Source organism: Schistocerca gregaria, chromosome 5, assembly GCF_023897955.1.
Source record: "Schistocerca gregaria isolate iqSchGreg1 chromosome 5, iqSchGreg1.2, whole genome shotgun sequence".
Lineage (NCBI taxonomy): Eukaryota > Metazoa > Arthropoda > Insecta > Orthoptera > Acrididae > Schistocerca > Schistocerca gregaria.
In genome coordinates this window covers 240918157-240930285 of record NC_064924.1, presented here as the reverse complement: position 1 = coordinate 240930285, position 12129 = coordinate 240918157, and the positions used below count along the sequence as shown (strand labels likewise).

The following is a 12129-nucleotide window of genomic DNA, read 5'->3' as shown; positions in this document are numbered from 1 at the left end:
AATGAAAAGATCTAACCCAAATAGATTTTCCCTTACTTGCATCATTAACCACCATTACCCAATGGAATGAACAGCTGACTTGTAAAATGTGTCAGCCATGAATTGTCTGAGAATACAAATGTGCTGTTTGTTATAGTTTACCAACCGATGCTAGACATGTGACAATGGTAGATACCAAAGCCTGGCAAACGCCTGTGAGTTGGATGGAGACACGGTGGCCCATGATGTGACTTGTAATCATAATGGCTGATCCATTACCCAGATTTCAATGAAAAGTTTATTCTGACTTTCAGACAAAGGTGAAGACAATGATGAAACAGTATGAATATCAATGTCCACTGATTTCTGCACTGTCTCTTGAGAGGGTAGATATTGACGTACTGCCATTATGGGACCCATTCTTTGACATTAATAGCAAGAGGCCCACCACTTGGGGCAGGTTGCCCACTCATGCTGTATGAAACAAGAGAGACAAGAAGGAAATGGTGTTCACTGTCCATGCTGCCACAGCCTGACTGGCTTGTTACACTGCTGCTACTTCCATTTCCCTCCATGTGCTATGCTCCATACACTGGGGCTGCATGCTGTCAGCAATGACAACATCACTTCTAGTCTCTGAATGGTGGCCCTCTGTGTGAGAGATGCTGTTTGATTGTTGGTGTGTACTATGCTTGCCATAGTGACCTGACTGATGTGTACTGTGGGCGATAGGTGTAGAAACTGGCAGGTTACTACAACTGTAGCTCTGTCTTATCTCTCTCCTTTCTGTATATTTCTGATATCCCAATTGTGCCCCACTAGATATTATTTGATTCCAGCAACAGTTCAAGTAATCTGTCTTCAGTCCCAAGTGTCAAGCAGTCTATAGTCCCCGTATGGATTGTGTTAGATGCAATCAAGTTTTTATGAGAAATAATAATTTTCTCAAGTAAACTAAGTGCAGCAATGTGCAACAACAGAAATAACTGGTTCTGTTCTAAATATAGGCTTCTGTAGTCAATGATACAGGCTTCTGTAGTCAACGTATTTTAACCAGGTTGAGTTGGCAATATTCCAGGAACTTATTGACTGTAGTAGGGTTTACAGAATTAACCTGACAGACCTGAAGATTTTGATGAGAGACTTGTCCAGTGCTGAACCTCAGCATAGCAGAGGCTCAACAGTTTCAGCCCATCTCCAGTACTTCTATATGTCAATTATGGACATTCAGATTAAATGCTGAATGTGTACTTGTGGTGGAGATTTATCTTGTTATTATTAATGTATGCATCAGCTTTCTATTGCAAAAGTAAATGCAGTCTGCCTGGAAGTTTGCAGATGTCTAATCTCCATGCTGCATACAATGTGAGCTGTAAAGATGCCCTTCTGTGTCTTTTCATCAAACTGTATTGAAAAGGGATACAAAATGAGCTTTTCTTTTGTTGTGCAGCTGTGCAGCTTTCCTTGACTTTTCTTACATTAAATCTGTCTCTTCTTCCTAATGACAAAATTCTCTTAGAACATCTGCAAACCAGAGATTTTTCATTTAGTATTTCTACTGGTTTCTTTAGCAAACTTTTCTTAGTCACTCCAGTCTAAGGAACTGCTAAGTTCTGTTTCAAACATTGTTCTCAGTAGCATTAATATTTCACTCCACTAAACATTTCACTCCACTACAAAGTGAAAGTTGCTTTCTGGAAACAAATCCTAAAGCTTTAACTAAGCCATTTCTCCACATTATTTTTTCTGCTAGGAGTTCTACGTATACAGGAGATTTTTTTGTAAATTGGAATGATGTACTGGTGGAAGTAAATATGTGAGGTAAGGTTGTGAGTCATGCCTGGAGCTGGTATGAAGGCAAGGTTCTGGGTTTGAGTCCCAGTCTGGCATAGACATTTAATTATTGTCAATATTCATATCAGGCTTCTCATTTTGAGCTAGACAAAGAACCATACACAACCCCTTAACTTAAAAGCCTGGGATTACTTATCTATCTTGACAGTATTCTGTCTAGAAATTCAAACTCCAGAGAAAATCATTCCATCTAGTTAGTTACAAATATGGCTACAACAGATCACAAGAGAGCACAATGATGCTACTTTGATTGGTTTTGCAGCTATGTGAAGGCCCCTCTTGGCTAACTGCTGTCAAAGTTAGAAGGGAAGATATGCTAGTTGCCATTTACTTGCATTGTGTAAAGATATTATACTCTGGTTTTCCCCTGCATTTTTTTCATTATGGAGAGTGATGAAGAGTTTGTTATGTAATGTAACTTGCAGACTTGCCCCCCCTCCCCCACATGTCCAAGATTTTCCTTTATTGGAATGCTTTCAGACTTCGAACAAAGTGACTTGAATATCTAAGAAAAATACACTTCTGGAAATGGAAAAAAGAACACATTGACACCGGTGTGTCAGACCCACCATACTTGCACGCACACGCACGGCACAGCGGACACACCAGGAACCGCGGTGTTGGCCGTCGAATGGCGCTAGCTGCGCAGCATTTGTGCACTGCCGCCGTCAGTGTCAGCCAGTTTGCCATGGCATACGGAGCTCCATCGCAGTCTTTAACACTGGTAGCATGCCGCGACAGCGTGGACGTGAACCGTATGTGCAGTTGACGGACTTGGAGCGAGGGCGTATAGTGGGCATGCGGGAGGCCGGGTGTATGTACCGCCAAATTGCTCAACACGTGGCGCGTGAGGTCTCCACAGTATATCGATGTTGTCGCCAGTGGTCGGCGGAAGGCGCACGTGCCCGTCGACCTGGGACCGGACCGCAGCGATGCACGGATGCACACCAAGACCGTAGGATCCTACGCAGTGCCGTAGGGGACCGCACCGCCACTTCCCAGCAAATTAGGGACACTGTTGCTCCTGGGGTATCGGCGAGGACCATTCGCAACAGTCTCCATGAAGCTGGGCTACGGTCCTGCACACCGTTAGGCCGTCTTCCACTCACGCCCCAACATCGTGCAGCCCGCCTCCAGTGGTGTCGCGACAGGCGTGAATGGAGGGACGAATGGAGACGTGTCGTCTTCAGCAATGAGAGTCGCTTCTGCCTTGGTGCCAATGATGGTCGTTGGGCGTGTTTGGGGCCGTGCAGGTGGGCGCCACAATCAGGACTGCATACGACCGAGGCACACAGGGCCAACACCCGGCATCATGGTGTGGGGAGCGATCTCCTACACTGGCCGTACACCTCTGGTGATCGTCGAGGGGACACTGAATAGTGCACGGTACATCCAAACCGTCATCGAACCCATCGTTCTACCATTCCTAGACCGGCAAGGGAACTTGCATGTCCGCATGTATCCCGTGCCACCCAACGTGCTCTACAAGGTGTAAGTCAACTACCCTGGCCAGCAAGATCTCCGGATCTGTCCCCCATTGAGCATGTTTGGGACTGGATGAAGCGTCGTCTCACGCGGTCTGCACATCCAGCACGTACGCTGGTCCAACTGAGGCGCCAGGTCGAAATGGCATGGCAAGTGGTTCCACAGGACTACATCCAGCATCTCTACGATCGTCTCCATGGGAGAACAGCAGCCTGCATTGCTGTGAAACGTGGATATACACTGTACTAGTGCCGACATTGTGCATGCTCTGTTGCCTGTGTCTATGTGCCTGTGGTTCTGTCAGTGTGATCATGTGGTGTATCTGACCCCAGGAATGTGTCAATAAAGTTTCCCCTTCCTGGGACAATGAATTCACGGTGTTCTTATTTCAATTTCCAGGAGTGTAATTGATGATGAGTCAGTGAATATTGTAGTCACTGAGAATTATAGGTGTGCTTGAGATAAGCACATTACTGATTGAAACGACACAAACAGTGATGAAATAAGAATCTTCTTTAGTATAATACCATTATAAAGTATTTTAAAGGAACCAAGCAGCCAGATGTATTGATCAAAATATCAACTACTTGCAATTCCAATATTTCACCAGTTGCTTAGCTACAAATGATTGTTGATACTAAAGGAATGTCTTCATTTTTCAGACAGCTCAAAATATGACCCTGCTGGTCATCCACAGCCAAATCTAACAATTCAAAATTGTTTTTACTCCAGAGAATGATGTCACCATAGATGATAGACTTGTTTTATGTGAAGGGAGATTAGGTTGAGTTCCATCTCTACCTCTAAGGAGAGCAAGATTTAGAATAAAGATCTATACATTCCATGAGTACAAATCTGGCTACATATAATCTATTATTATATATACAGGTAAGGACCCAAAATTTGATGATGAATACAAAGATCTGTCCCAGTCATCTCAAACAGTATTGATGCTAATGAAACCCCTTCTCAACAAAGGCTGCTTCTTTAAGTTGATAATTTCTATACTTCTCCACATGTAGCAGATCTCCTTATTGATAAGAAAACTGACATATGCAGCCCTGTGTGCTTTAAAAAAGATATGCCAGCAAAGTTTTGCAGTAAAAAATTGAGGGAGATATGTTGGCTTTTCAGATGGGTAAAGTTACAACAATTAGATAGAAAGACAAGTGTGATACGTCTATTTTGAGCACTATCCACAATGCAGAAAGTAAAGTTGACCAGCAAACAGCAAACAATCCAGTAACATGGAAAAGAAGAAAAAGACTATAAAAATTTTTCCATCCACTTGAACTGGTTCTCTTTAATTAATTCAGCTTATACAAGAAATCTAGAGGAACAAGAAAGCTCTTGATTTATATGTGGCAATGATTGAGAAGATGACAGCTGAATGACACAAGAAGGAATTCACTTGGAAAGTAGTTGGTCGTCCATCCACAAACATCAGTCCTATTCTTCTAACTGACTATCATTTCCTGTCATTTGCCCCAGCTACTGTAAAGAATCCTACCAGAATATGTGGGATGTGCAGTAGAGTTTGAGATGGAAATTGGAGGAAATATAGGACAGAATCATGAGATACATGTGTGAAGATTGTGATGTAGGCCTATATATTGTATTATGTTTCAGAACATTTCACACAACCATGAACATATGAAGATGAGTGTTGTATGACAGAGTATTATTGTAATTTTTATTGTTAATCAAAAACACTGCAAACAGTTTTGAAAGAAATTTGACTAAAATAGTCTGTCTTAATACATTTTATTCAATGTGGAGTTATTTTCTAAAAACAATGGGTAAGCTCGAGGTTTTAAGATAATGTTTTTTCACCATTCTATAATTACCATTTAATTGAATAATTGTCAGGCTGCTGTTTGGAATAACCTATAATCACAATCAAGTTTAAAGTTTACACACTTTTACAGAAAAATTGTTAAGTTAAGGAGTTAATTTTGTTTTACTACAGGGAGTAAGAGGGGAGATTGGACTTCAAGGACAAATTGGTTACCCTGGCCTCTCTGGAGCACCAGGAGTTCCAGGAGATGAAGGGCCTCAGGGACCAGCAGGTAAGTGATACAGTATCATTTACAATTATATTTATGTCTATATTTGTATTGTGCAAGCCACTGTAAAGTGCATGGCAGAGGCTACTTTCAATGGCACCACATATTATGCATTTTTCCTGTTCTGTTCGTGTATGGAGCACAAGAAGAATGACTGCTTAAAAGTCTTTGTGTCAGAGGATAATTAGTCTAATCTGTCTTCAAGGACCCTACAGGTTTGATAGATAAGGGTCAGTAGTAGAATCCCAGATTCCTCATGTAATAGTGTCTCTTGAAATATTTTAAGCAGGCTTTAATGGGGCAGTTGGCATCAATCTTCACTGATCAACTCTCCTGTGGGTCAATCAAACTGTCACCATTTGTTCTGGTCTTTTGCGTATGTGTTCAGTATCCCCTGTCCAACATATTTCGTATTGGTCATACACATCTGGGCAATGCTCAAAAATGATTTGTACAAGTGTCTTGTTAACAATCTCTTTAGTAGACTGAATGCATTTTCCCAGTATCCAACCTATCTGCTGTATTTGATGTTTCACCTCCAGAATTTACTCATATGCCAGCTCGTTCACCCCTCTATGGGAAATAAATTAATAAATCAAAAATAAAATAAAAAAGGTTTCTCACGAAAATGAGAACTCCACTGCTTTTATGCTAAAATGGAATCAGAACTTTGATAAGCTGATTTGCGGCCACATCTGATTGTGTTGATCTGTGGGCATAAATGATAGCTTCTTTGTGTAATTTACCACTCTACTGCTTTATGGAGTTGTCCACTGAGGGAAAGATGTCTGGTTAAGAATCTTATTTTTCTGAAACAAGCTCTAAGATATCTATGTTAAATGGTCAACAAAACATATTACAGCTCTTTCTTTAATTGCTTTGTTGTTTTTACACTCGGTTCCAGTACATTTGTTCCTTAATTGCATTCACTGTTGATGTACCTTTCATTCCCTAGATCTATAGTGTGGTGGATGCAGAAACAAGAAAAGATTATAAATATGCACACAGTAACAACCAATGTCATGTAAATAATAATATGGCAAACATAAATGCAAGGCATGAAAATAATAACAATGCAGAGTTCACTTTCTTAGTTATGGTCCCTTTAATGTTGTATATTCTTGTGGAAAAGCTTTGAACAAGTTGCATATAGAAGAAAACAAAAAAAATCAAAATTATTACAAATTAAAAACAAAATTACAGACTTACTTTCTTAGCTGCATTTATAAATTATCTGATTATCTAAGTTCAAGACTTGGATGTTTCTCATAGTAGCTAACAAGAACCTTTATTATTTGTTAGCTGGTTTCAACTCTTACATTATGTCAGTAGTGGTGTACTGAGAGTTGTCAGTGTACTCATGTGAATATTAAGCAGATGGTAATAAATAAACAACAACTGTATGCTATAATTGGAAAGGAAGCATTATTTTCAGTGTGGCTTTTCTGCCATTTACATAATAGCTTTACTTATAATGATAGTTATCATTGATACAGATAATTTCTGAAAACTCTGCCTGTGTGTATTTCTTGACTTACTTAATAACCTTAAAAGTCTCAATTGACAGCAATCGCACTATCAAAATTAAAATGCCCCTTCCTTGCAGCCTTTACACCTATGGACACTGCATTTGCAGTGGGTAGTTGAGTTAACCAAATATTTTGGTAACTTTGCCAGAGTATTTACAGACAAACAATATCTTGTCCAGCCTGTCCAGGAATGAGCAGTGACCTGTGACACTAACAACTGTACATCAGTCATTGGTCAGCAATCCTCGTAATGCCCTATATCATTCAGTCCTCATTTTACCACTGCTACTGAGAGCCATCTCTATCATGCCTCTCATTACATCCTCACTCTCTGCATGCCCAATATCTCGTAATTCGTCCCAGTGTCCACACACCTTTGATCTCTTCTCTTTCTTGTCAGCCTGCGTAGCCACTCAGTTGCCAAGAAGCCTGGTAAGGAGTTAATATAATGTGTTAATTATGAAGGAACTATAATTTTAAATCAAAAACAAATGTGTTAAATCTGCAATAATAATTTTACAAATATTGGTGCTTGACTTCCACATTCAATTCAATTAGTACCTCAGCAACTTTTCATTGCTCAGAGCTGCTCCAGAGCACCAAAGCTGTGTACAGTGGCAATATTCCTGGTCCTTACATAATTTTTTTTCCTACTTTATGACAATCTTATGCAAAAGCTGTTTCAGTACGGTGGTAAAGAAACATATGAACCTGAGAGATCACATATTGTGATTAGTTTGTATCATAACTCTCTGTCAGGATGCAAAATATAGCAGTTAGCACATGTTATGGCGAAATAATTTTGTCCACAAAGCAATCTTTCAGTTAGAGTGCCCTTCAGAATCTTACTCTTGGTCTCCTCTTCTGTATTATTAGTATTGATTCATCTAACAACATTTGTATCAGTCTGGGAGAAAACATTGCATATTATACCACTATTATTCATGCTAGCCATTCCAATCCATTATTACAGAATATAATAACTGACAACAACCAAAAATTCATTATCTGGTTGAAAATGTACATACTATTACCAAATAAAAATAAAAATGTCTTCATGAATTTCCACTCTTTGCAATAATCACCATCAGTGATAGAACAAGTTCTCATTGACAGTGTTGCAATATAATAAGAGACAATCACTAAGTTTCTTGGAGTGTCAATAGATAACACACCAAAGTCAAACAGTTACAAGGAAATACTAATAAAATGGTTAAATGGCATGTGATATGCATTTAACATACGGATCAAGAGTATATAATGCAGAAACATTTAAATGTGTTTATTATGCATTTTTAGAACACTGAAAAATATTTATAATGCAGAAGAGGATTACTTAATTAGTTAGAAAGATCTCTCTCTCTCTCTCTCTCTCTCTCTCTCTCTCTCTCTCTCTCTCTCTCTCTCTCTCTCTTTTAGGCCACAAAAAATATGTTTCACAATTTCTATATATTGTGGGTTCAATATATCTGTATTTTAGAAACCATTAGGTTTATAAATAGCATCACCTGTCCAGTAAAGATTTTGATGTTCATTTGTATGACATACGTCAACCAAATAACAAAAGAAAGGGCATGTCAGTATTACACATAGAAATGTACATATGTTCAAGCTGCGGAAATCTTCAAGAATCTACAAATAAAACTCTGCCTTTAATTTGTAGAGCACTTTATGAATGTCATATTTGATTAATGTTTATGTTATTTTTCACATGCAATGTAAAACTTAACAAATAGTTCTTCAAATTTTTAGGACTCCCAGGTGTTGGTGCTGAACAAGGTCAGAAAGGTAGAGGTGGCCTTAATGGCCTTCCAGGAAAACCTGGACGCCCTGGGCAGAAAGGTGCACCTGGAGAATATGGGCTTGATGGACCTAAGGGTATCTCAGGAGTACCAGGGCTCTCTATAATGGGACCAAAGGGATACCCAGGTGCTCCAGGTAAGAACTCCATTGTTTGTGACTTTCTTAAGAGCTGTATTACTATAGTAAGGAATGCTGACTGTAACAATGCAGATAGTAAATAATTATGATTCATACACATAGAGACATAACTTTGTATGTTGGATCCAGTAAAATTCAGATCCCTCCAATGTATTACATTAAAAAAGATAAAGATAAACTTCAGCCAGTTAATTCAGAAAAACAGGAAGCTTATTCTTCAGTGAGAAAAGGAAAGTAACACAGTGGATAAGCAGGAAAAATATATCTAAAAAGTTTCACTCTAATAATTTGATAATATATATTGATTGAAACAGGTGGATCATAAGTTACGTGTTAGGAATTTGTTATAGCATTTTTGTATAATGTATTATTTGAAACAGATGTAATGTTGCTGCTAATAGACTCAGAAATTCTTTTTCTCATTATATACAAAGTCAAGTCATTGATTTAATGTACAAGAGATTCTTCAATATAGGGGACTTATTTTAGACACCCGCATAGCACAAAAGACTGAAATTAATTTTAATTTCTGACCACCAATACATGTTTATCACATTATTCTACAGAGGTAGCTCTTTCATCACTTAAAAATTCCACAGCTGAATAACATTTTTGCACAAGAGTAGCATGTAATTTTTCCATACTGTGGACATTTTCCCTTTTGGCTGAAGGGATCAGCAGAAGAAAGTACTAACCCTCAATTTAGTAAGGATTAGTCTGGTCATGCCAATGGATGTGTTTTCAGTTTCAACATGTGCTGCTAACAAGTATCTCAAAATGCACCATTAAGATAGTAATGTGTAATGTACAAACTGTTTTGTCTTATTTTGTTTATGTTCTGGTTTTTTTAGATTCAGCTTAATATTTAATATGTTGTAACTCCAGATACAATCTTGTGGGTAAGTGCTTTCTTCCACTGACCCGTTCAGATCATTATAAATTTTCATACTGATGTACTGTGGAATCTGAGAACAAGTTTTAATCTATAATCATATGATTTTTTTTGTTTCTAGTATCATACTCAATTCTGTTTCCCCTTAAATAATTCTGAATTTTTTATGTAGTTTCTTGTAGTCATAATACTACATTTAAACTAGTTGCTTTCTCCTAAAAGATGATGTAATATCTTACAACAGACTCAGAGTAGAAAACAGTATCATCATTGTGAATGGAAGACTGCTTAACTTGTTTACCAAGTAGTTTACATGTGAAAAACCTGATAAATTTTTTATCCAAATATTCCCATGAATTTGATACACTGCTTCCATAAGCTCCTGATTTCATGGTTGGTTTGGAAGTTAACACTGATCGTGATTTTTTTTTTTTTTTTATTAAATTGCATTCTGGAGGATGAGGTAGATTATGATGATAGTTGGCAGACAGGTAGATGTATCATACATTCGAAATGATTACATTTTCAATTTTGAAGGACCAACTTTTATTGCAATATATGGCCATAAAACATATGTGTCAATGTAACATCAGGTCCCCATTATGAATACACGTATTCACATGGAGTTGTACATATTATGACACCCATGTGGTACTTTATCCCATGATGCTTGCACCTGAGCATGCAGTTCCTGTAGACTGGTGGCTGGAGATGGAGTCCTGATACATGCTCCATGGCATTCCACATATTCTCAACTGTGGGGAGAGGGGTGATGTGGTTGGCCATGGCAGAGTATCCACAGCTGCAAGGCAGGCTCCAGAGGTGGCAGCAGTATGAGCATGAGCATTGTTCTGCTGAAATAGGGCATGGGCATGAGCATTCATGAATGGCAGAGCCACCGATTGCAGAATCTCCACCATATGCCATGCGACTATCACAGAGCCCATTAGGAACACTAATGTTGAATGGCACCATAGAATATGGTCCTCACACTGTCATATCAGGCTGGTGGGACATGCGATGGGAGACCACAAACCACTCTTTGTTGCAATCTCCACCTGATGATCATTGCCTACTAGGGAGAAGTGGGATTCATGACAAAAGATGTTCTGCTGCCAGTCTGCAGGGCCCTATATCCATTGCTGCTGATACTCTGTCTGGTATAATGCTGTATGGGTATGAGTGTCAAGTCTTGTAATGATTGGTGTGCTGCAATCCCTGTGTCATGCACCCACCTGCCAAAGGTACTAGCAATTGTGGGATGTTGCATAGAAGGCAGGAGAGTCTGCTGAATGTATGCTATAATTACTGTCAGTTCTGTTCACATGTGATGGACAATCTGTTGGTCCTCCCTCCTTATGGTGCTTGGCAGACGTCCACATCCTACATGTCATGCATGCATGCCCTCCAGTATTCATTGCCCAGCAGCAGCAGCCAACAGTAATATCCATACAACTATGTGGCATGCATTATTACAATAGGACCACCCTGCCTCCCACAGTCCCTCTATGTGGCCCTTTTGAACTCATCTAACTGGGTAACCTAGTGTTGAACTGTGACCTGGGCATAGTGTACATTCTGGTGATGCTCTAGTGATGCTACCAGCTGTTGTACTTGCTGGCATAGCTGTTTGGGCCCTGTTATGTCAACCAATGGACATGCCGTCATGGCCCCAGCCACAATTTTTAAGTGCGTAGCCGACTACACATTGGCATAGCTGATGATGTGCAATGTACCTATCCAGTTCAGAGTGGATTGGTTTGGCCCTTCTTGGTGTAGCTCTTTTTAAGATGAACAGTGTATTTGATTTTAACTATTTTAGTTTTAAACTACATTACACTTAACATAGCTCAGAAATCCAACATTATCAATACATAACAGGTTTTTGATCAGTCCCCCCTTTCACAATAAGGAATAACAGTATAGTATGGGAAGAGACTGCACATAAAGTAACATAGGACCCTTACCCAGGATATAACATGTGAAGTACAAAGAGAACTGATAAACAATTAATGAAGTGTAAAGTATGTATATGAAGTCCTGACTAACTGGTAATATTTTGGGGAGTGGGTATGTCATAAATTAGTAAAATGGACATGGACCGAAGACATTTGAATATGAGGGAAAGGAGACAAGATTTATTTTCAACTTCCAAAAATGGGAAAACAGTGATGGGAGAAAAAGGAAGATGCTCAGTAGAAATCATAAAACTATTGTTACATTCCATCCTGGATTTTCCATTGTTTGATAAAAATCATAAAAATATAGACATGTTTGGAAAATGAGGTAAAATGGCATATGGCAATATACTATGTAGTATAAAGGTAATAAATGAGAATAGCACAGAAAACTTTGTAATCACAGAATCAGTCTGTATGTAATT

The 12129-nt window shown here is 38.9% G+C and overlaps 1 protein-coding gene across 1 annotated transcript in view; it reads left to right on the top strand.

The window, feature by feature from the left end:
• LOC126272030 (collagen alpha-5(IV) chain-like) overlaps positions 1-12129 on the top strand; it is a 545215-nt gene that overhangs the window by 469360 nt on the left and 63726 nt on the right. Inside the window, exons 25-26 of the mRNA XM_049974535.1 lie at positions 5288-5387; positions 8666-8851. Of these exons, the coding sequence (XP_049830492.1) occupies positions 5288-5387; positions 8666-8851 (286 nt within the window). The remainder of the gene's footprint in view (positions 1-5287; positions 5388-8665; positions 8852-12129) is intronic.